The 26,499-nt window shown below is 27.3% G+C and overlaps 2 protein-coding genes across 2 annotated transcripts in view; one reads left to right on the top strand and one right to left on the bottom strand.

Annotated features, from left to right (window-relative positions):
- LOC107448648 (polymerase delta-interacting protein 2) overlaps positions 1–11,552 on the bottom strand; it is a gene marked incomplete in the record, with an annotated part of 17,268 nt that extends 5,716 nt beyond the window's left edge. Inside the window, 7 exon segments of the mRNA XM_016063944.3 lie at positions 634–770; positions 4,869–4,976; positions 7,521–7,590; positions 8,786–8,897; positions 9,308–9,405; positions 11,214–11,274; positions 11,376–11,552. Of these exon segments, the coding sequence (XP_015919430.1) occupies positions 634–770; positions 4,869–4,976; positions 7,521–7,590; positions 8,786–8,897; positions 9,308–9,405; positions 11,214–11,274; positions 11,376–11,476 (687 nt within the window).
- Positions 11,553–11,761: 209 nt separating this feature from the next.
- LOC107448659 (transmembrane protein 134) lies at positions 11,762–25,320 on the top strand. Its single transcript, XM_016063960.4, has 6 exons — positions 11,762–12,230; positions 13,546–13,619; positions 14,573–14,649; positions 18,754–18,798; positions 19,313–19,366; positions 20,775–25,320. The coding sequence occupies exons 1-6, from the start codon at positions 12,018–12,020 to the stop codon at positions 20,852–20,854; spliced, it is 543 nt and encodes a 180-aa protein (XP_015919446.1). The 5' UTR covers positions 11,762–12,017; the 3' UTR covers positions 20,855–25,320.
- The last annotated feature ends 1,179 nt before the right edge of the window (positions 25,321–26,499 follow it).

Raw genomic sequence — 26,499 nt, 5'->3', positions numbered from 1 at the left:
CCGCCGTGGCATTGATTCCACAAGGTGCTGATAGGTAGTCTGAGGTATCTGGTACCAAGCAATCACCAACTGGTCCTGCAATTCCCTCACATTGCAAGGGGATAGCGTGGCAGCACGAATTTGGTTTTCCAAGTAGGACCACAAATGCTCTATTGGATTAAGGTCAGGTGAATTTGGGGACCAAGACATGACTTGAAAGTCACTGGAATTTTCCTCGACGATTCGACCCTTATGACATGGTGCATTATCCTGTTGGTAAACACCACCCCCCGCAGGAAAAACTGTTGCCATGAATGGGTGAACCTGGTCTGCAACTATGTTCAAGTAGCTTACAGACGTCAGGGATTGTTCCATGAGGATTACGGGTCTTAATGCGCCCCATGGGTGAGAAACCATGAAAACCTGGGCGAGCCCATTGTTATAGATGAAGAGTGGTTATAATGTAATGGCTCTTCGGTGTTTATAATAACAAGGAAAAAAAACCCCCCAGCAATTTTCATGCAAATAATTTTGGTTCAATTTTAATTGATAAAAGAAGACAAACTTAAATTATTAAAAATGAATAAAATAGTTGAGAAATTTTTAGTGCAGTAATAAAGCTTAGGTATATAAATTTTGAATATTGGCACTTACTCTTTGTCCCATATAAAATGGTATTACAGTAATTCTGATATTACTAGTCGTTTCTTTATGTACATCAGAAAGTTCTAACCAAGGATGATTCTTTTCTTGCCAAGCTCGTAATGTTTCTCTACAGCTAAATGGAGGATCTAAAAAGTCAAAAAAATCAATTGATTTCATATTTGATTAAAATATAAATGATGCCAATTTAAAAAAAAGTTGTAAGCTTTTTCTTTAGTTATTTTTATAAAATTTTTATATATTACTTTTATAAAACCCATCCTATTAATTTCTTTTTTACTCATTTTTAAATTTTATAAAAATTAATATCATAATCAGGGTTGGGTTTTTGACATGACAGTGGTAAAAACAGTCAAAAACCTACTGTTTTCCTTAATTTATGGCATATAGCAGACAATATATTATTTTCACATAATTGCCTTTATAAATGATTGCTATTGATTTTGCAACTATATACATGTATTCTTACAGAAGGATATACATTCATATAGAAATATTGTAATATACTTATTGAAAATAGTGATACTTATTTTTATCATTATAGCTTGATTTTAAAGGATTCAAAATCTTGCACTTCTTAATTGTTAGAAATAAACAAACAAACAAAAAAGCTTGGAGCTACAGTGTAAAGTCGCGTATCCGGAATCGGTGGGACTTCCAGAAGTCCGTATAATATATTTTTCCGTATAATACACCCCCAAGGTAAACAAAGCTTAAAATGAATTAATAAACGATCTGAATCTAAGAAGCAAAAAATAAATAAACACTATTTTTAAGGGGAATAATGTTTTAGCATTAAAATATCTAATCAATCAAATATAAAATATTAGAAAAAAAATATTATTGCTGAAAATATGGAAAACGAAAAAAATTTAACAGTTACGAAAATATTAATCCGCCATTTTGAACTAGAACGATTCAAGCAGGAAGGGGAAATTCATGTCATTCTGGAACAAAGCTTAAAATGATCTAAATCTAAGAAGCAAAAAATAAATAAACATTATTTTTAAGGGGAATAATGTTTTAGTATTAGAATATCTAATCAATAAAACATGAAATATTACAAAAAAAATATTATTGCTTAAAATATAGAAAACTAAAAAAAAGTGACATATGAAAATAATAATCCGCCATTTTTAACTAGAATGATTCAAGCAAGAAAGGAAAATTCCCGTCATTCATTAAGGTGGGTAGATGGAGGAGAGAAATTCATTTCCTCCTTATTTGTGAAAGAAAATAAGTGTAAAGAGGAGATCATTTAAGTTGAGGGTGGGGAAGTAACAAATTATTGTTTTCTCTCCTATCATTGGCTATCAATCAAGCATAAAGGCGGGACACGCTGATCAGGTTCTCTTTATTTTTTCTTTTATGACTGAAAGAATCTGCTAAAGAAAGAATGTTACCCCCTTTCCCCCCGCCTCCTAAATATTACATGGTATGGGGAAGAACGAATGTTTTGTTTCTCAAGGACGTGTATCCTTTTAGACCTATTCAAATTTTCCATTCTGACTCCCCCCCACCTTAACGCTTGCCCCGTTTACCCTTTTCCACAGTATTTCTTCTTTCAATAAAAAGTTTCCAGGAAATGCCTCTTTTACTAGCCACCTGCATGGGAAAGGAGGGGGGGGGGACTCAGTTGCGGTCTTTTGAAAACAAATCTCCCTCTTTTTCCTACATTCCATAGGAGGAGCATCACTAACGGTCCCTCAATGGTCTTGGTAGATCTTCACTTCCCCTTTCTGGTGATTTATGGGTTCGATGCATGAATCAGAGGTTCAGTGCAAGCTAGAAAAAGAGAAAATGTGTCAAAAGAATTTTTTTTTTTTTTCAGAAAGGGGAAGACGGAGAGATGTTTGTTTATTTTGATTGTTAAAAAGTGTCCGGGAAATCGACCCTTCCGGGAAAGGGACGTCCGGATATGGGACGTTACACTGTATTAATAAATTCAAGAACTAAAAAGAAGAATTTAAAATTTGGCATTTCTTAAATATTAGAAATAAGTTAAACTAAACTTTCAAAACTTGTAGCTACTAACAAACTCTAAGTCAAGAATGACTTGACATTCTTCAGTAATGTAATATGCCAAACAAAATGATGCTCGGAAATGTTGAAAATTTTGTTTATAATCCTAATATTTTACTTCAAATAGTATGTTTTAATATAATCATGTTGGGAAAATGCAAGAATTTGTTCTTTATCTTTTAACAACTTTTTTTCTAATTTTACTGCCGAAAATGAATTAATTTTAAATTACAAGCAGTTAAACTCAAATAAAAATACAGTTTTACCAAAACTATGGGTTTTTGACAGAGGGGTTTTTGACATGACGGTAAAAACCATGATATAAACCGGTAAAAACCGCCATGTGTCAAAAACTTGCCAACCCTGATCATAATCCAACATAAACTATAATTTAGTCTAAAAGTAAATCTTTTAATTTTAAAGATTTAAGAACTTTCGGGAGACTTAATCTAGTGCAATATAATGAACTGAAATAGTTTTTATCTTAAAAATTATAAATTAATCAAAAAGTATAGCATTCCTGAAATAGCCAATTATGCAGTTTAAGAGGTATATTATTCTAAGACCAATGGCATGTTATTGGCAATATGGTCAGCATTTCACTTTCGCCTATCAAGAAAGAGCCTAATCAAGCATAAATAGGGTGATCTCCAAGCCGCCAAGGAAGAATTGACAGGACTTAATGGTACAAGGTCCAAAATGGAAATGTAGTACCATACTCATAGTTTTAACATACATATAACTACAATCCTTCACTGTAACAGCAGAGCATCTTAAACACTTAGCCGAAGTAGCTCTAATGTGTTATACCTTTTTCATTTATATGAGTTTCAAATTTTTATCTCTCAAAATATTTTTTTTGAATGAGTCTACAAAACATTTTTAAAGATTTTATCAATCAATATTTTTTAAGTTTATCTTCATGAATAAACTAAGCCAGTGCTTAGTGTCAAATATATTAATGCAAACGATGTACTAAAACTTTTTTTAGTGCAGTTTGTCGGGCTACTGAGGGGTGACATCCTCTCTGCAGAGGATCAAAATTGTGATGGCATGACTTCGGATCATCCGCAGGGATGTTTTCCAGACTGTCGCAAATAGCGCAATGTGCAGCTCTAGTGCGATGTAAATGAACTACAACAACCTAATTTTTTTAAAAATATTAATTTTTTTAAATTTAAAGAATAGAATTAAATTATGGTTATTAGGGATATTATTTTAGTTCTAGCAACATCTATAAATTTTGGATCCCTCATTTCTATGTTTGGACACGTAGCATGGCCCTTTAGTGATTTAACATCGAATGGAGAAGTATTTCTACAACAGCCTGCTGTGGGCCAGAAGGTCATTGAGGTAAAGGCTACACGATCTTGTGACAAACAGCACACGACTGCGGCAATGTGGTCAACATTCCAAACAGACTATTTATAATTTTCAAACAAGCTCATATACATCAACCTGAAGCTGGAGGGGGGTGTTTAACTTGTCATTGGGAATCGAACCTTCACAATAATCTTCACAATAAAAGTTAAGTGTTTTAACTACTAAGCCAGGCAGCTTAGAGAAGCTAAGCTGAATTTTTATAAGTACATCATGTTAAAAATAAAAAAACATGCTTAATAGAACCTACACTAGATATAATAAAAACTAATTTAGCCATTTCAAATATGCCCTATTTAAGCTGGTTACATTTTTAGAGCTATAAATGGCATATTTATTCTCTAAATTTAACAAACAATATCAAAGTTTTAATTTATCATGTTTTCAAAAATAATTCTTCAACCTTTTTAATATTTCGTTTTAAAACAATCATTGAACAGCCGACCCAATTTGTTGGGTTTACGACTAATAATGTTCAACTCCGTAGCCTGTTAATTTTGAGCCCAATCCAGAAGGTAAGGAAACTCCTAGATCAAGTATTGCTGGAAATTTGCCTTAGTAGAGGACTTTTTGATGGAACTAATCCGCATTTGCATTACATGGGATTGACAACCACGAAAACCTCTCATAGTTAGCCTGACAGCAAGAGAACTAACCCATGATCCACCTTCCACAGAGGATATTTCATGCCAGCACTTTGGTCGGTGCAAGCTGGATGAAATTCGTATTGACCAGCCATCGCTGGGATTCGAACCCTGTTCCCCTCATAACTTCTTAAATATTGAGAAAGATAAACTTTGAAATTTATATATGGTATATCTTACCTTTTTCAGGATCGTACATTAAGAATTTATCAAATAATTCATGGGCTATTGGGGTCTTTTCTGTACTGGTGTAAGGTAATATATCTTCATGGGCTACATAATCAAGACCTACACAAGAATGAAATAATATAATTAAAATGTTTATAATTTTCTAACTGAAAAGATCTATTCACTTTGAGAATTAGCAACATACTAAAAGAGAACTAGATTATAAAATTTTGATGAATAAGTTAAAATATTTATAAAGTTAGAAAAATAGCCCCACAATAAGCAAAATAGTAAGTATGAGCAGTTTATTAAATTTTACTAAAGAACTGAAAATAATTACCTAAACAAAAAATTAGTTTTAAACTAAAATATAAGAATTAAAATATTTTTCTAAATAATAAGTAATAACTAGATAGAAAATTAGCTGGATTAGGGATCAACATTATGAAATTCAATAAAAAGTATGTTCAGAGAAATTTTTATTATTTTTTTTAAAGAAATAATTTTATCAGTTGTGTTAAATACATTACTTTTATTACCTAATCATAGCATAAATTGAAAATTCATGCTTCAGAGTTTTTTAAATAAAGTGGCCAGAGACTAATCTGCAATGGTTCAACTGATTCGAATCACTATGTAACCCTAGATAACTTAATCTAAACTTAAAACAGCATCACTTTGCAATTTATCATTTAACTCAAATTATTAATCATTATTTTCATTATTTTTTCTTATTTTTCATTATCTTCATTATTTTTTCATTATCTTTTCATTATTTTTTATTTCCTTTTAGCCAAAAAATTAAAAAGAAATACTGTTAATTCCTCATTTAAAGATATATAAGTGATAAAATTCAACGTTATTATTCTTTAAAGATGTTAAAATAACATCCAGAACTTATAAAATTAGACATGCATCCAGACTGCTTAGTTATCCAGAGTAAAAAATTACTTATATAAAATTTTAAAGAAAAAATCTAGATATCTATAACTTTAGATGCATCCCAAACCCTTGAAGGTTACATACATGAAATTTTTTTAATCTTTAGTTACACCAATATTTATATTTATTGTGTAAAAATATAATTTTCAAATAAATTTTTAACATCTGTCTTTCAGATAAAATTAGTCTTTAAATTGGCTTGTTTCCCAGAACAAATCAAAATTTTCAATGTTATTTCATAGAAAAGTAGTGGCTGAAGAAACATCCTCATAAATTGATCAGATGTAGATCATTATCAGATGTAGCAAATTTGCTAAAAATAAAATGATTTTTCTAATTGTCACCACCACATAACTTTATAAGACATAAAAGGTGAAAAAAAAGGAAAAAAAAAACATGAATAAAGTACAAATAAAAGTACAGAAATGGATTTACTATAGTTTCGGTTCAGTAAATAAAAACTTTCAAACAGTTTGAACAAGATAAAAAAAAGAGGTGTGAGAAGATGTCAGGAACCCCAGGATGAAAAAAAATATAAATACATTTTCGAACATTGGGAAAGAACGGGATCAGTATTTTTTTTCCTGCTAAGATCATCAACCAGCCTTAATTTTTAATAATCTACTCCTTGAAAAATTCTAATAATTTAGTTAGTGATCTTTCAAGCATACCATCTTCCCCAATATTTGGAAACCTATTCAATATTAATCTTTTGCACTCTGGGGTTCCCGCAAACCTTCCTCATACTCGCTTTGTATCTCTTTTCTCTTATCATCTTGTTAAAGTTGTTAGTTAATCCCTAATGCTTAAACCACATTGCATAAGTGTCTCTTTACTTTCATTTGGTGTTTGGACAGTGAGGAAGGTTCTTTTTAGAACTGGAACTATAGTATGCCCATTTCAATACTTTTATTTGTATTTTATTCACTTTTTTTTGCTTTAGTCTTGGAAATACTTTACTTTCAGATAAAGATGAAATGTTCCTTTTTCTCATTTCTGTATTGCTTACAAAAAAAAAAAAAAAAAAAAAAAAAAAAAAAAAAAAAAAATAAACAGTTTCCCATTTTGCAATTTTTGTAATAGTATTGCTCACTTAAAAACGGTAAAAAAATGAATTTTCCTAAAAAAAAAAAAAAAAGATAATCAATATCAGGAGTCTAGTAATTTTCAGTTTATTATGAATTTTTGTATTTTTAATAAGTTTGATCTTGCACACTTGATCTTATCTAAGATATGACTTTAATTTTGCTTTTGGAACACATTTACCTTTCTATTTTAAAAGTGCAAGTTCATTTAATTTTCTAGTACTTAAAAGGTTAAAATGTTGTTTATTCTCATAAAAATATAGTTTATAAAATACATTTTGAAAAAATAAAACTTGACTAAGTTTTTAAAAAATCTGTATTGTTTACAAAATTTAAAATTATTTTTTATAAGTTTGCACAAATAGAATTTTGGTAAGATATCTGGTACCAAGTTTTGTTTTTAGTTTAAAATGCTATTAAAGAAAAAAAAAACTTAAAAATTCAAAGTTCATATTGGAAATATTACAAAAGTACTTAAAGCATGCAATTTTATCAAACTTTATTTAACAAAATTGATTGCTTAATCAAAGTTAAATATTTCATACTAAACGGATGAAAGAAGTATCAAATCATCAAGAAACAGCAAAGCTTAAGACAAGTAAAAAAAAAAAATAACATAAAAAGTTCCAAGACTTACCAGGTATTGCATACAGAGATCTACTGTTATCTTGATTTCCTAAAAATGTTACAGCTTCTGTTTGGGTTCGCTGAAACAATTGGAAAAATTAATTATTTCCTAGTATATTACAATAAAAGTTATTATACAGTCTTAAGAGTTCTGATTCTGTAAAAATTGCAAATGCAATAGTTATTGTCTTAATAATTTACCAAAACCCAAAACAAATCGGGTACAAATGTTTATTTTTTATAAAGATTTAAGTAATCTAAATTTTAATATTCAGTCAACTGCTAGGTTTTATATTGTCTTTTGACAGCAGAGATAAAATATTCTCAGCAATAGATTCCAAGTTTCACTACCATCGAGCCAATTGAAAGAAAAATTCCTATTGCGGTTTTTCATCCAAACACAAACATGGTTTAATTTAATTTAAAAATCTACCATGAAGTTTGTATCGATACTGTAGTGTGGGGTTCCTTGTCTTTTGAGTTACGTTCAAAATCTAGGTAGAAGTGAAAGATACCTGAAATTATTTAGAACAGACAGTACAGAAACTTTTTGGTTAGAAATAAAAAGTTTAGCTGATAACCTAAAGTTAATTGATGTTTGGAGATTCTTGTAACTATCAAAAATTCATATTAGCATGTAAAAAAATGGAATTTTTTTAAAATTGGCATTAATCCTAGATTCATAAACAGTCTACTGCATAATACATAATTAAGTTTCTTTGAAAGTAAGAGATATAGAAATAATTTTTAAGTACTTTCTTTGATCTTTAGATAAAAGTTTATGAAGCATGTTTAGAAATTTGGAGTTAAACACATAATTGAAAAGGATTATTATAATTTTTTTTTTTACGAGTGAAAACTCTGAAATTTTATTGTCAAACAATAGGAATAGTCAAGAATGTTTAAGTAAAAATAGTCTAGACTGTTGCTAAGCAACCGTAGGAAAAATTGTTGCCTGGCAACATAAATGGAATTAATAATATTCTGCCTGAACAGTGGATTATTTGAAATTTTTTCTAAACACCCCAAAGCGTAACCTTGTAAATATTAGAATTATAGAAATATAATATGACGAATAATGTGTGGATATAAAACATACCAGATTATATATAATACTTATAAATCTATTTATAATATAAAAAAAATATTATTGACTATTCCTTTTAAACAACCTTTCATTATCATTTTAATGTAAAAGAAAATTTTCGAAGAGAAAATTTCAAAAATAAACGATCTTGTAATCATAATTAATATAAGAACAGAAAAACCACTTACAACATATGGGCAATCTCTTGAATCAATAAGAACTTGGTAATATATGTGGTTGTGACTTTTTGTTGTTTCTTTACCAATATGATTATAGCCGCTACTGGCTTCCTCATTTTCCCTGATAAAATAACACATAGTTTAAAAATAAAACAGCATTGAATTACTTAATTTTAATGAATTTGCAGCTTCATACAAGAAAAAATCAATAACAAATTATAGGAAACTTAAGATTTATTAAAAAATTGTTTTGTAAAAATAGTGTAACAAATTCAGTTAACTTAAAAAAACTACATAAGTTTGCTGAAAGCGATCTAATTAAAGCTTGACTATTATTTCAAGATTCAACTTAATCTAGATAAGCATTTGCAGCATGCTATAGTGTTTAAAAAAGAAAAAGACTACATCTAAAAATTATTAGAGATGAATTCTACCAGAAATATGAAAAAAAATTAGTTAGGAAATTTTTTTAAAATCAAAATAAAGAAGCAATTATTAGTTTTAAAATTCACAATTTTTATTAATTCTTACTTATTTTCCTCTTTTGTTAGAATATCTCTGTCAAATACTCTTGCTGTCCAAGGAAAAAGCGTTACACCACGATAACCAAAAACTTTGTGCAGGAAAAGCTAAAAATTATACATAAATGAGAATTAAAATTCTATTTTAATGATGTTGCACTAAATTTCAGTAATTAAATTTATTCCCAGTTAATAATATCTTTAATAGAAAATTGGTGAGGATAAAAAATAAATTAAATTCTACACTTAAAAACTAATAGAATATAATGGCAATGCAAAACATTCTACAAGGTTCTTAAAGTAAAAACGTGGAAGGGAAACATAAATATAGTTTTTTCCAAATATTAATTTCTATAAATCAATCCTTTCTTTTACATCGAAAGACTTCGGAAGCGAGATCCAGTCATAATTTCCAGTGTATTATCAGTCGCAGCATATAATATGCAGGTGCAGCATATAATATGCTCTAGCTCAGCCAAAGAAAATAAATCAATCTGCATAACCCACAGATTGTAAGGTGGTTTGTTTAGAGCAACAATCTAATTCTATTAATGTTGCAAATAAATTCACAAGCCTTTCCCACGAGCAGAATCTACGTCATATGAGCCACAATACACATCGGCTGGGAAATTGGCAAGCAAACCTTCTGAACCTATTTAAGGGACATTTACACTGGATGCGAAAAAATCTCATGAGAATTCTGAGGTGCAACTAAGAACCCATTTGGAGAGTTTTCCATGGTTACACCAAGAAGGTTGTTAATTTAGAATATTTAATTTATAAAATAAATATAATAATTTATAATATGTTTCACCAATAAGGGTCTTGTTTGCATCTCCGAATTCACGTACATGAATTTTTCGCATCCAGTGTGAATGGTCTCTTACACTTTAATGGCTGACCATAATCTATATGAAATTAGGATGTCCAATTAAAAGAAATAATTTTGGCAGATTATTTGAAGCAACAATTTGAATGTTTCTGTAACAAGTAATCAGTGGATTATGCAAAGGAAATTACAGTAATATTGACTACAGAATTTGACTTTTCTTTTGCAATCAAATTCATCAAAAAAAATTTTTTTTTTAAACATAATAATTATTTTAAAATTCCAAATAGGGTTATTTATTCTTTAACACATGGATGACATAACACTTAGATCAACTGCTTAAGCTCTGGAGTCCAATATTAATTGCTAACTTTGACATATCAGCTTTGAAAAATTTCCTTAAATTTTATAAAACTAAAAATGTTATGGAAGTTTAAACTAAATATTATAGAAAGAAACAATTCTTAAGGCTTGGATTCTTTTTTTAACAGCATAAATTCTAAACATATTTGTTTCTATCACACAATGACTGATTAAATACTCATGTTTTAATATAAATACCCAAATAAAGTTCAAAGTATAATTTTATCCAAAAAGGCAGATTAATAAGTATAAAATATTTTTTATTCTTAAAAAAAAATGCCTTTACTAGTCAAAAAATAAACATTTTAGGAGTATAAAATGTTTCAGTTCTGCTGCAGTCGAGAGTTTATAATTGAAAAATAACTTCTTTAATAACTTATAAAAAAAATACTCATTTATGCAAGGCATCGCACAAGGGATAATATCTTAAACATCTGACTATTTCTGACTAATAGAAATTCCAAAGTTATTTATTTCATTCGTGCAATAGCTAGTAAATTACCAATGCTTCCACCGAAAAAGCGAAACAACAAACTATGCGCATTAATTTAAAAATGGTTACGATAGAATAGTTTATTTAAATAAATACTATAAGAATACAAAACGTTTCAGGGCTGCTGCAGTGAAAAAAAATATTCTAAGAAGAAACTTCGACTGTAACATTATTAAAAAGAAGACGATACGCATTTTAACTCTGAATATAATTTTTTTAAAACAAGCTCACTTGTCCAGTATCATACTTTCCGTCTAACTTGGGTGGTTCAAACCTTCCAACTTCGGACAGTCTGAAATGAAATATCTCAGTTTTAATCAAGTTAATGTTGGATTCTATTAAGTTACTGTCAAGATATATCAAATAACAAAGTTTAATTTGTGACGCACTTACCTCGCGAAACCAGCTTTAGATACAAATTTTGGGAAATAATTAACTTGTAAAAAGTTACTATCTATCTTAGTAAAAAATGATATTAATCTTAACTTATTCATTTTTGATCGAATTAAGTATTAAAATGTGCTGTTATTTGTTTTGTCTGTCTATTTATATCACGAAATTTTTTATTAATAAGTATGTTTCCTACTGCCTATTTCTTCGATACTTAAGATGCATTAAATTTGGATTAAAAAAGAGCTTGTGATCAGAAATTAAAGTTTATGTGCAGTTTGAATTTATAATAACTATAAAAAAATTAATGATTGCATCATAAATAAATTAGACTTAAATATATTCGTTTTAATTCGGATATTTTGATCAATACTTTTTTTTATTAATGGCATTGAAAATGAATATAGAGGATTCCGCAGTCTGTATGTAAACAAATAACTATCTTGATAATTGACGGATTGCTTGTTTTCAAAAGTATTTTAATATTGTTTGGATGCACTTTTAGTGTAACAATTTTTAAACCACAGAAGTTTAAAATTTCGTATCCACTCATGACGTAATTGCTTGTTGCTAGAAATAGAAAATTTAATTAGTATTGCATCGTAATTGAATTCCATCTATATATTTATAGAGTGTCATTTTAAGATGTTGAGTCTTGGCAGTAAATCGAATTTTACTATTGATGACGCTTTTGAAACAGAAGACGACGATGTTTTGAAAACTTATGGTACAACTACCGAAAGTACTCCTTTGAAGCCTGGTCGAAATGTTCGTACAGATCTTACAAGTTGCGCCATACGTATTGATGATCCAACTATAGATCGTGGCAGATTTGGCAAACTGAAACTAACTGGAGATGTAAGCCAATTTTAGATAATTGCATTAGTTGATTATAACCTGTGACTTACTTCGGAACTTTTGAGCAATATGTTTGCGATTCCAAGATAATTTTAGCGTTAGATTTACACAGAAAATTAATAATATGAGAAATAGTAAATCATTTTGGCTAAAAAAAAAATTCCTTTAGTAGGTTATTTTCTTCAGTTCAAAATTTCTAATGTTCTTATTAGACATAGCATTGTTTGACTTAATTCATTACATTGCTTTAATAATTTGGACCTGATACTATAGCTTCCCCTCTATAGGGGGATTCACACACACACTCATGCACACAAAAAGTAATTTGCTTGGAATAAAATAATAATAACTTCCTTTAGCAGGTTTCAATTGTAGTTCTAAAATGTTTATGTTCTTCTGAAGCACAGAATTAAACAATAATTTTTGAACCTGAAACTGTATAATTTATTGCTCCTTGGTGCTTTTTTACTAAATGAAATAAAGATTTAGTGTTAAATGAAGATTTTTACACATAAAAAGCACGAATAAAGATTTAATTTTTTTTCTCTCTATAAAATAGAAATTTACAGTATTAAGTTGCAATTGTACTTCTGAATTTTAAATGTCATTTGTAGCATGGTATTGCCTAACTTAATGTTTCAGTCTAGAAACTAAATGAATTATGGATTTTTTTACAAGAAAAAAAGTAATAAAGTGAAGATTTTTGTGTTGTTTTGACATGAATGAGAAATTTATGGATAAATAATAATCTGTTTTGCATAAAATCAAAATTTACCTCTCATAACAGGTTATAAATGTAATTTGAAACTGCCAGTGTTTTCTTTAATAGAAGCCCTGTATTACTGGACTTAATATTTTGAGCATGAAACAAAATTATGCCCTATTGCTCTTTTAAAATAAAATGAATTAATGTCGAAGCTATATTTTCAAAAATTAACATAATTAGGTATGTAACTTATAGCAAAGAATTTCTCAGTATACTTCAATGCACGCTAAAATGAAAAAAAAGTGAATCAATGCAAATTGCAGGTAGTTTAAATATAATTTCATAAATTTTTCTTTTTTATCATTTGTATAATTTCATTTAATGTAATTAGATAAGAGTATCAAATTAAATATAGAAATCATTTTTTGCCCTTTTGTAAAATCAGAATATCTTTTACTGAATCAACTTTATATTATTGATATGCTCTCAAACTTAGTTAAATGTTACTTTTCTTTAAGGTAATTTTACTTTATTCTCATAAAAAAAAAAAATTTATTAAGTTTTCAATTAGCTGAACTTTTGATGACTGAAAATATTATACTTTTTCAGAGTTTTTCAAAAGATAGTGATTCTTTAATTCATGGCGACTCAATTCGTCCAGAAAAATTTGACACTAAATTAGTGTAAGTATTATTTTCTTTCTTATTTTAACTAATTATTTTAAGTATTATGCTAAAGAATGCTGTTCTAATAATGTAGTATTCATCATTAAATTCAATAATTTTGAATTTCGTGCAAGTATTACACCAAAATTATCTATACACTTTTTAATGAAACTCCAACTTAAGCTGGTATGGAACTTAATTTTTTTTCTCTGAAACAAATCCTATTTTTCTGTGTTATTCAAGTAAGAAAGATTAATTCAATAAAAAATTTTTTGTATAAATTTGCTCATGTAAAATTATAATGGACAATTAAAGTGTTAAAAATCTTTTTAAAAATTGCCTGTTTGTCTTTACTTCATATTTAGTTCATTAACCCAAGCTTAAAAGTTGTGAATGAAATTAAATGCTTAATCATTAGGTGGTGGGCATAAAAACATATTACCTCAGTAATTATAATGTATATATATATTAAATACCTATTCTAGTAAATTTGGTACCTATTACAACACAACTGCCTGTTATCAAAATACCAATAGTACCTAATACTATAAGAACAAAAGTGTAGACATTCTGCAGGATTTTGAAAAAAAAAAAAAAAAAAAACGTATCATCTTTTAACTAGCTCTAGCATTAGATAGGAAAGTTTTTGCATATTTCTCTGTGCTTAATAGTAAAACAGTTCTTTGGAATTCTGCTCTATTGTTACGAGCATTTTATTTCATGTTAAAATTACCTTCATTAATGTGAAACAGGTTTAAAGCCACTGAAATATAGACCATGAGATAATACAGAGTTAGCTTGAAGGCAGGAGATAATATAATGTTAAAAAAGCAACAAAAAAAAGAAGGCAGCAGGTAGTCGTAATTAGCTTAGCTCTGTTAGTTGAGGTTTAATTTCATATTTTGCCTACAAACCTTTTTGTTTTTGTAATTACTTATACTTATAATGTATAATTTCTATTTTATTATTAGTTGGTGGAAACATCCAAAAGTCAAAGAAAACTGGAAGGTTATGTTTGCTGCTTTTGGTCTGCTTTTTATTGGAATCGGTAAGATGTAGTTTTTAAATTTCAATCACCAGTTTAATAAATTCTGTTGCAAAAAAATAAATAAAAAAAGCAAATTAATAAATAAAGCACAATTAAAGTGTAGACAGGAACTTACTATAGTTTCAGTTGTCTAAACAGGAACCTTCCTCAATGTTTAAACATGAAACAATAGAAGAAAAGTAAAGTGATAAACAATTGCAAAGTGGTTCAATTGATAAGATAGAGGAACAAGTTTAAACAAGTATTGCTCTGACCCCTGTGGCAGAATTTTTTCTGACTTTCTGCGACAAACCTAATTAGAACCAATATTTTTATCGTTATAAATGTATGTGTAATGAATTTATAATAATAGATGAAATTCGTATTTATAAAATAAGTCTACATGCATAGAATAAAACTGTAATTTCATAATATAAGTTTACATGTCTTAATAAGTTTAAATTGTTTAAGTATAAATTTGCATAATCTTCGATAATAACGAAAAGTTATAAATGTATAGATCTGCAGACAAAAATGCTTACTAGAGCATAAATAAAGATTACCCAGAACCTGTAATAAGATAGAACTTATAGAAATAGCTAAGAATGGACAAAAAGATTAAATTTATAAAACAAGATAACTGAATTTGAAGTATCAGTTTAAAACAGTATGATTTAATGTTTCACTATAGTAGTTATATCAGGTACAGAAACAAATCAGGTGAAAAAATTAATATTGAAGTTGAGTAATCAAAATAATAAAATAGTATTGACTATAACCGAATTCTAAAAGCAAAAAAATTAAAGCAATGTTTGTTTCAATTTTTTCTACATCTAATTAATTTTATCTAATTAATTAGATGCGATTAATATTGTACTGACTTATTGAAAGATTTTTTTTTTTAAAAAAAGGAGGTAAATAAAACTTTTTTCGTGATCAGATTAAGTTCAGAACGAAAAAAATACACAGCGCTTGTGATTTCGCACTGTATTGTGTAAATATATAGCACTGATTCCACACGAAGTATGCAGAAGCAGTTTCCGACTCAATATGCTCAAGTCTATTCAACATCTCGAAACGAAATAGTCTTTATCAGTACTGAAACATCGGTATTAGAGCCATATTCATTGGATGCGATTTTTTTCGCATGCGTATAAAATGCTCTGTTCTCATAAAAAAACACAAAGCAAATTACTGCGCCAGCGATAGAGACCGAAGTTGGCAAATTTCCAAAAATAGCTTAATAAAGGGGAAAAAAATTCTCCCCTTTTTATCCAGTAACAGTTTGTGTTGGAGATTAACGGAGAATTACGAGCGCTTTCTCCTTCCGCGGTACGCTAGAAAAAAAAATATTTAAAACAATTCTGTAAGAAAAAAAGTTTGCAGAACCATTATTGCTTCTGCAGAATTTTTTTGTTTCTGAAGAAAATGATTTTTTTTGTTGGTAAAACAGCTTCTGTTTCTGCAGAATTTATTTTGAGAACTTTTGTTTGTGGCAAACCAAAAATTTTTATTTCCCAAATAAAAAAAATCTTTCTGCAAGAACTCAGTCGCTTTCTGCGACAATGTCGCTGTGTCGCCGTGTTTCTGCCACGGGGGCTCTGACTTGCCTTATTCATCTTCTTTACCTTGTTCATCTACTGTTTGTCCCAATCGTCTAATATTTATCTTTTTAATGTTTGCCTCCTTGCATGTGTTTATCTCTGTCATTTTGTGTTTGGACACTGAGGAAGGTTCTTGTTTAGAGAACTGAAACTATAGTATATCAATTTCTGTATTTTATTTGTGATTTATTCAAGTTGTTTTTTGCTTCAGTCTATGTAGCACAAAATATACCCTATTTTACTTTTTGGATTATAAATTTTGTGGTTTATGAATATTTACTTTTTTTTCATATTTCAAAATAATAATAATAACAGTTGTTTGGAGCCGTTTTAGTAAAACACCATTAATTAAATGACACCGAATATCTTAGACATTTATTTCAGACTGTTGCTTAAGTAAAATTTGAAAAATAAATTCAAAATTCTAAAATACTTTAATGAAGGGACATAAAAATGTTTTTTGAAATCTTTTAATTAACTTTATTTTCATTTCTCAGTACTCTCTAATTTATGGAAATAAATTTTTTTTCTATTTCTTTTTCTTTCTTTTTTTTGTGATTGTAGTTTAATTTTTAAAATATAAAAGTGTACTGAGACTAGAAATTTAGCTTAAAACTTTTTTAATAAACTTCAGAAGAAATACTTTGTGCTGTAAATTAAGTAAGGATTTAATTGAAAAAAATATTGATTTGTAAAATTTTTCCAATACCAGAACATGAGTTTAGACAGGTTTCGTGTTTGTTATCAGTTTAGCTATACAGGTTTCATATTTATATCCTCGGTACAGACCCCATCAACATTTATTTTTAGAATCCTTAATGAAACTGAAATAAAAAAGTTATATACATGAAGTAGGGATTATAAATTAATATTTGTGAGGGAAAAGAAACAAAACATTTTATGAATCTACTGAATAAAATTCGGATTGAAAACATGGAAACTGGTTCTATTGCTATAGGACATAGTGAGGCGTTAGGTGGTAATTCTTACAAGCATCTCTAGGTAATCAAACAGATTTTGATATTTTTCATTTGATTTTCCTCAATAGTGATTTAACACCTTTTAATATTGTTTTTGTTTTAAATATTAATTCGTCACTCTTAATGTATATGTTATTTTTTTAAATTCATTTAAATTTTTTACTTAGATTCTAAAAACTATACATTAAGAGTGGTGATTATGAAATATGATATTTAATCCTGAAAAATTACTCATCAGCTTAAAAATATTGAAATAAATCTATATTTACCTTGTGTACGTGATCACAAATTGTTATTTAGAGCTATTAGAACAATTTAAAGCTAATTAGTACTTTAGTGTATTTAGGGTTGTGTTTCACTAGTGAACTTAAACTGTAAACTAATTTTTTTAGTTTAATTTTATCTGTGGTAAGTTTGAAAAAGAAAAACTGTTTACCAATTAATAAAAAAAATATATGTTTCCTATAAATTTTAAAAGAACTGCAAGGTCTGGGCCAAAATTCTGAACATCATTGAACTCAAAAAGTTTATCTTTTCATGTGGAATTCTAGTTCAAACAGAACAGGGGTCTGTCTAGGTTATTCTGAAAGGTACCTATTTTGTGAAAATTTAGACATAATTTGTGAAAATTAAGAATTATATAAAAAATCAACACAAAAATGTGGTAAAAATGTAGATTTATCGCTTCTTAAGGGATACAAAAATAAAATTTTAAGAAAAAAGTATCTTTTGAAACTATCGTTTTTCCCAAAGTTGAATGTGTGGAGGTACCGCTAAATGGTAGTAAATTTGGCCTAGACAGACCGCTGCAGAAAAAGTGAATAACTGGAATTAAAAAAAAAAAAAAATTGTTATTAATCTTTGAAATGAAATTAACAGAAATTTCAGTATTTTCACTACAGCGCGAGAACGCGAGAATCTCGCATATTTTTTTCTTTTCTCGCATTAAAAAATGATTACCGCGAGAAATTCACGCATTCTATAAATCAATTTCAAAATTAGCGAATTTCTCGCATTTTTGAAAAAGCTTTGAATTACGTCATTTAGAATAAAATCCGTTTCACTTTTCTTCCTGGATCTTTCATTATTTTAAAATATGCTCCATTATCTAGCTTCCCTATTTACCAGTATTGTTCAGAACCTTTTCGAACAACAGAACCCCTTTGAGAACACATTTCTCTGCAACCACGTGTTTACCGTAGGTAAGGTTTCTTCGTGTAAGACGTTCAAATTTTTTATGCACTCATGTAATTTGGACAAATACCTTGTAAAGGCAAAATTTCCTATGATGATGTATCAAAAATATTCAATGCTTTAAAAAATAGAAGACGTTAAAAATGTATTAAAATTAAAGAAATGATTTTTTTTCAAGAGTTCGTGTTTTTTTTAGTTTTTAGAAATCTCCCTGAACTTTTTGAAATCTCACCCTGTTTTTTAGAAAGGGTGAGAAATTCTCACCCATTTTTTTTCTATGATGAAAACACTGGAAATTGTGTATAATATTTTATAAAAATAACACAGAACAATACTTTATATTTTAGGTCTATTAGTAACTGGATTTGTTGTACTAATCATGCCAGAAATGGGTAGGCATTTTATTTTGATTAATTTAAAAATGAGATTGAATTTATTAACTTATATGTGTATAATAATTTTTTTTCGTAAATATTTTTAGTGATTTATATTAAAATCATTATTTTACATTAAGATTCATCACTTCAATTGCTAATTTTTTTTCTTCCTGTTTATAGAAAAATTGAAATTATTCAGGTTTCTAATTGAAAAGTTGCTGTCTCAAACCTGGAATTTTTTAATCATCAAATATCTATTATCTTTAATGATGATAAATTTCTTTTTATCTTTTATTGTTTGATTTAAGTTTTATCAAATATGTATTTAATTTAAGGATAAATAGTTTTTATGACTAGATTACTATTTCTAAATTTATATAAGCTTTTTAATTCATTCTTTTGTTTATAATGTTGAAATGTTGAGAAATAACATTCTGTAAAATAATTTGTCACATCATATATGCTCGATTTTTACTGTACCTTTTTAAATTTTGTAATAATTCTAAACTAATGTTGTAATTTATTTTAGGTGTTCAGAGTTTTGTTTTCTTTATTGCTGGAGCTATTTGTTTTATACCTGGAGGTAATATTACTGTTATTTTCTTTTTAAAGAAACATCTTTTTTCGACATATTTTTTTAAATAAAAGTAATTGTTAATACTAATTATAATTTGAGGTAAAACCTGAGCTGAAACATAACATTCCTTATAAAAATGTGGTTAAAAAAGTGGTTAAAAATAATAAATTATGCCTGCTTGTAAGTATTTAGTGGTAGACATCTATTGTAAGTAACTTTTTTGCACTATTTCTAGAAGGAGGGCCTCAATTTCAACCAGAGAGATACCTAGAAAAATTTCATATCAACCTCTTTTCTAAAATTTAAAAAAATATGTTTTTTTATATAAAATACTTATACTAACAAACTGTTCAATACTAACCTTGCATTTAATGAGATCATAGGCTTCACAAGAAAATTTTTGCTAAATAGTTGGCTTATAGATTAAAAGCCAATATAAGACCCTGTTATTAGAATTATAAATTGAGATTTGATGAGGAATTTTTCCAAACTTCTTGAAAATTATTAAAGCTATCAGAGAAAGAGAATAAGAAAACTCCATGTGTGTTGTAAGTTGAAATATAGACAAGGTTCAATCACTACACTTAAAAGTTCTTAGAGTTAGCGTAAGTAAAAAACTATTATAAATCAACTATTTCCATGACTTTTTTACACAACAGCTGTTTTGATTTCCTGATAATTTTGGGAAACTGGTTTAAACGGTAAATTGTTTCCTTTCTACATTCTCTTAATAAATGAATTTGACTTTACATATAGTTAAAACAATATTTTAAATTTTACTCTATTTCACAATGCATAATATATTATATTTTGAGCTTAAATAATTTTATAATAAAATCATAAAAGTAAGAGTTATCTTATTGTTAAAATAAATTATATCTTTTAAAACTGGTCTGAGAAGAAAAATAATAACTGATTACAATATATGAATAAATTATTATTTTTTTTTTTTGACATGCTTTAGGGAAATATTTAATTTACTAAAGATTTTTAATTTAGTTATTTTTGTCATAAAACTAATACAAATATAGTAATTTTTATTAATAAAATAATTTTATAAATAATTTATAATCAATAATTTTTATCATAAAATCATAAAAAACTTAAATAATTTTATAATACGATCATAAAATTTAGAGTTATCTTATTGTTAAAGTAAATTATATCTCTTAAAGCTAGTCTGAGAAGAAAAATAATAACTGATAACAATATATGAATAAATTATTATTTATTTTTATTGACATGCTTCAGTGCAATATTTAATTTACTAAAGATTTTTAATTTGGTTATTTGTATCATAAAACTAATAAAAATATAATAATTTTAATAATAAATTTGAAATTAAAGTTAAAATAATAATTTATTTTAAAGGATTGTTTTAAAATAATATATTTTTATTTATTTTTTATTTCAGCTTATCACGTGGTTTACGTTTATTGTGCCGTCAAAGGTCGCCGAGGGTATAATTTTTATAACTTACCATTATTTAATTGATGAAAACATCCAACAAAATAATCTGGCTGATGTAAGAATAATAAAAAAATATGTAAAGTTGAATTCACGTTTTATTGTAAAAAATATTGTCTTTTGTACATAGATTTAAATTTTTATTATAGTTGATGTTTGTATATGTTTTAAATGTTTTGTAACTGTGAAATGCATTAACAATAATAAAAATAATTTCTAATGGTATGATAAACTTACATAATAATTTATTTAGAACATTTATAGAGTCGTAAACAAAAATTTATATTTTTAAAAGTCTAAAATTGAAGTTGTATACTATGAATACAAAAAAATAATGTGCAATAACTTGCCTATTTCTTTTTGACAATTGTGATATTTTATATGCTAATAATGACGAACAAATATGTTTTATGAATATTTTGGAAATATTTTTTTTGTTCTGTTTTACTTTTCCAATGTGTGCATTTCTATTTCCGTTCTTTTAGCCCCTTGTATTTTATTATTAAAAAGACTTGTGTGGAATTTTCTTTTATTTTGTATATAATAGGATCTGATATATGTTACTTTATTTCAAATAGAGAATGTTTATTTCTGTGTCTTTCTCAAGCTTTCCGAAAACAAATATTAGTATATACTCCAAGTTGACTATCTAAAATATATTTAAAACAAAATTCGTATCGAATTATTTTTTATATGACAATTAAATTGTTTTTGTACTGAAATTTTTTTTTTTGAACATCAGAAAAAAGCACCATTAAAAATGTTTAATGCTTGTTACGTAGTACATCATTTGTAGCTAGAGTCCCTATATCTAATGTAATTAGAAAATTACAATAAGCAACTTCAGAGCTGTCTTAAAGAAAAAGATATTGGAGTTAGTTACCACACATTTGAAGTTACACTCAAATCTCACTTTTTTACTCTACATCAAAGTCACTTTTCGGTTTTTAGGTCATGTCAAACTACACCAAAGTTGCATAAACTATTGATGAACTGATTAAGCTCTTTAAATATAAAAATATAACTTTATTTTTAGTTTGTTTGAAACATTTTCTGCTGGTAATTGCTTTTTAGCAAGGAAATAAAAGTTTTGTCAGATAGTTAACAGTTTATTATGCAGATAATAAAATCAATAATTTAATAAAAGAGCGAAGTATAGCTGTGATATTTTTTAAAATCTAATTATTTCACAAAATATATGCTTAATTAATATTATTCAATGGATACTTTTCATTGTGAAAACATTAATTGTGAAAGCAAAAACAAAAAAATACGTATCTATAATTTTTAAATTTTGGCAAATAAAAATACCTTGTCCACCCCTCCATGCTAAGTTTATAATTTTTTTATTTTATTTTTTAACTTTGGTTTTCAACCAATCACAGACTGTTCTCATATGCCGTAACTTTTTAAGTACATTAGATATAGGGATTCTATTTTTAGCTATAACATCTAAATTTGTACCCCCCTTATAAATTATTAAGTGAATTTAGATATGTAAAGAAGGGAATATACTCTTTAATTAATTAATTAATTATATAGTTTAAAAATAAAAATAGTTTTTTCAAATTTAGTTCGTACACTGATCATTTTATTAGGAAAAATTAAATGTAGTATTGTTGTACTTTTTTGTTGTTGTTAGAATATGATTGAAAATTTAGCAGAGAATAGTTCTTTGTGCAAAAGAAAAAAATCTGTATGAAATATTTTTACCTTATTACTGGAAATTAGAATATCAAATTGCAGCTATTTATAATAAATTACAATTCTAGTGAAAGTAAACATAGTGTGTTTTTTTAAACTTATTTTGTATTTTTATTGTGTTTTAATATAAATGACATGCATTTAAAATTCACTAGTTTATAATGTGATATTTATTTTGTTACATTGTAGAAAATGTGTAAAATCATTTCAACTACTTGAGAAAACTAATTGATAGATTCAATTTGGACTGATTCCTTTAAAAAAAATTTTTAAAAAAAATTATTTTAATGGATCATATTGGATATACGTTCTTCTATTAGTATGTTTGTTGTATTTTACTGTATTAGTACTTATTTTATTAATTTTTTCTAATATATATATTATGTGCAGCTATTGATCGATAACAAATTTAGCATGATAGACTTAATAAGTCTATGGCTGGTGTTGTGAAATTTTTAAACTTAGTTTATAAAGTCTTTCCAAAATTCGTGTTTAAACATTTATTCTTAATTAAGGTGAATTAATGAATTACCTGCTGTTTATAAACTCACCGAACAGAAAAATAGTCACCTCGTGAGAACTCATGAAAAGCATAATTTAATAACATGTAACTTCGCCTCTGCACTTATCAACCGCTTAGATTTGGTTAGGAAGTGAGTGCACAAGGCTTAGTAAGAATGTTACATTTAATTTAAGCCATTAGCAGAGAATTTGATTGAACAAATTCACCTGATTTCAGCATTTTATAATATTGTGCATGAGTTTTCATTAAACTAGTCACATATACTTCCACCTGTATGAACTTAGTTGTTATCATCTTGAAAAAAAATAAGGGAATCAACACCATATTTGTCATGAAGAAGAAGACCATAGGTTACGCAGAATGTTACAATAAACATGTTGGTTAATGTAAGAAGTCCTCTTACTGAGCTGGCCCATTCATAACAAGAAAAACACTCAAAACATCACAGACATATCTTTAGCTTCACATATCTTTTCACAATTTCTCTAGGAGTGACTTATTATTTGACCGGTGAGCTTAGTTGTTGAATTGGTTTAATTTGATTTTGTTTTCTTAAATTGGCAGGTTTGAAATACTTGTTTTTATATATAATTGGTAGCTAATAGATTGGTGAAAGTAAAGTAGTTAATTAGAATATAATTTATTCATATATTATTATAGTTTATGAGAATTTAATTATAATGAATAATAAATCTGGCAATCTAAAAGGTATAAACTATATTTTTGCCTGTGTGATTTATTTTGTGTAAAACATTTCATTTGATTTTTTGATTTGATGTGCTTTATGTGATATCCTCAAATTATTTTAAGAATAAGTCATTTGTTAAATCACAACAAAAAGTTGGATAATGTGTAATTAATTAGTAATCAGTAAATTTAAATTTAGCTTCTCTGAAAATATTCGTTTTGTCATAAACATAAACTTCAAGTACCAAAACTATTTTGTTAGATTGATATTAATTAGTAAATTATATTATTATTAGAACTGAAATAGTGTAACATTTGTGTTTAAATATATTATAATTGTTCTAACTGTAGCTGTATATCTTTTTAAAAAAATAGTTTTTTTTATTGCAATGAATTGTAAGAATAATTTGTTTTAAATTTATGAAATTTTAGTGCATGCTGTTGTGAAAATCTCATAATCTTCCTAACTTTCAATTTTTTTTTTACATATGTAGGACAATTTTAGCATAAGCCACATTTTAAAATTGTTCTGAGAGCTGAATTTAATTAAATTATTTATTTCTCTGAATTTATTTCAGAGCGTTATTGGCGGAAAGCATCATGCTTTACCTTCGGGTAATAAGATTTTTGCATGCATTGTGCCCTTGTCTAGTGAAAATTCTGGGGATTTATAAAATACCTATTTATCTGTTAAATACTTTGAGACATTTTAATGTAAAAATGTAACATTTTGTAATAATTGTGGCTTATTGCTAAATTGCTTGATGCCCTTCATTTATATTAACAAGATCAATAAAATCGTGATCCTTCTCTCTAATATAAACCCCTTTATCTAAGATTTAATAAGGAAAATATGTGTATGAAATAAATATTTAATTTTTATTAAAAAAAACCTTAAAAGTGACAAAAAAAAGATTCAGTAAACTAGAAATTTGAAACCTAATTTATTATCATATTTAACAGTAACTTTAGTTGCTTGATAAGTAAAATGTGCTATATTGTTTGAAAAACCAACGAGGATCTAAGCTGATGGTTTTACCAGAAGGGGTTAAAAGGCTATATTTTGGTAGTCAAATTCTCTACTTAAAGGGACTCTAGTCAAATATGCTAACTCATTTATGCACTCAAAATTACACTCAACTTTTTATTTTATTAAACAAAAAGTATATTTATTCAAAATTTTTGGATTGTTAAGTTTGAACATGATAATAAAGTAAATTAGTTGGAACTAAAATATTTAGAATAATTTAGCTAATCAGTGATTGATAATTTTTTAGTTTATTTAACTAACAGATTGCATGCTGCAATGGTTTAGCTGGACAATTGGTCCGTAAATGACAAGTCAAAATTTTCACTGATCAGCATTTGCACTTAGCATTTTAAAATGGAGTCCTATATTTTTAAGGTCAACAGTTATTAATAGTTACTTTTTTCTTTTTAAATGATATTCTTTGTGTTTTGTACTTTATGCTTAAGATCTTTTTGTGCAACCACTATAATGTTATTGAAACTACATAAGGTTCCTTTTTCATACATGTATGATGTGCTATGAATTAATAATAAATATTGTATACTTGCATTGCTTTTTGCTTGTATGTCTGTTTTGTCATTCGATTAATAAGTAATGGAATATTCTAAATTCTATTATTATAATACCGGGTGATATAAAAATCATTAGACAGACTTGTAGGTAAGGTAGTTCACATTATAAGGATTACAGAATTACATAGAAACCCATGACCAGAAATTTCATCGTACGCCACTAAAAGTGCTTCCCTATTTTAAACTGTTTCTACGCATAAGCAGGTGCTTTTATTTATCTAAATTATCTTAATTTTATCTTTACTTATAATTATTGTCTAATATTGCATTTAAGTTGGTTCAGTATTAGATTTTTAATCTTAATTTAATCATTTAGTTACTAATTTGACAAGCTCACCAAATCATTGCATTATGATATAAACGGCTAATTCTGCATCTATTTGAATGCAATTTTCGACAATAGTTATTGGAAAACATAAAATTAAGGTGAAATTTAGAAATAAAAGTACTTTTTCAAAGGCACACATGGAAACAGTTCATTATAGGGAAACACCCCCCAGCGGCGCACAATGTTATTTCTGTTTATGGGTAATGTGCCCTGCCTTCTCTCCAAGTATGCCCCATGATTTTAGAATCACACTATGTATATTTTTTTATCTTAGAAAGCTTTTTTAATTATTAAGCTATTTAGTTAAATTTGTATTAAAACTTCTCCGTGGGTTTTCTGTCTAATTAAATAGGGGGGGGGGAGACAGGTTTCTCTAACAGATTTTGCAGTAGACCGTAGACCCAAATTCAAGTTAGTAATTTCCCAATAGCTTAATAGTACACGTAATATAAAATTTATATTATCAGTCTAAAATAAGATGTATTTTAAACATACTTAAGATCAATCTGTATTCAAAATACGCATAATTTGCTTGATTTCGATGCAGATATGCAAAAATCTTGCTCCTCTCGTGATACAATTTATGTTGCAATTACTTTTCCCTTTGTATTATTTTTGTCAAGAGATGTGTTTTTACTCTGTAAAGCAAAGAGTGCCTTAGATGATACGCCTTATTCTCGTTACACCTTATTATTGAGGGTCTACTTCTAAATAGCAATCTACCATATTCTGGATTATGTTCTTTGGTGATTTGTGATTAATTAAGGATCTATTTTTCATGTCTTGTAATAGGCCACTTATTCTTTTAATTTATGAATAATTAAGGAA

The sequence above is a fragment of the Parasteatoda tepidariorum genome, chromosome 6, assembly GCF_043381705.1.
Source record: "Parasteatoda tepidariorum isolate YZ-2023 chromosome 6, CAS_Ptep_4.0, whole genome shotgun sequence".
Lineage (NCBI taxonomy): Eukaryota > Metazoa > Arthropoda > Arachnida > Araneae > Theridiidae > Parasteatoda > Parasteatoda tepidariorum.
Note: the sequence above shows the minus strand (reverse complement) of the source record. Positions and strands in the feature narration are given on the sequence as shown.

Coding starts and splice junctions, on each gene's coding strand:
- LOC107448659 (XM_016063960.4), top strand. CDS start 12,018: ATGTTGAGTCTTGGCAGTAAATCGAATTTTACTATTGATGACGCTTTT. Junction 12,231..13,545: donor AACTGAAACTAACTGGAGAT/GTAAGCCAATTT, acceptor ATACTTTTTCAG/AGTTTTTCAAAAGATAGTGA. Junction 18,799..19,312: donor ACTAATCATGCCAGAAATGG/GTAGGCATTTTA, acceptor AATTTATTTTAG/GTGTTCAGAGTTTTGTTTTC.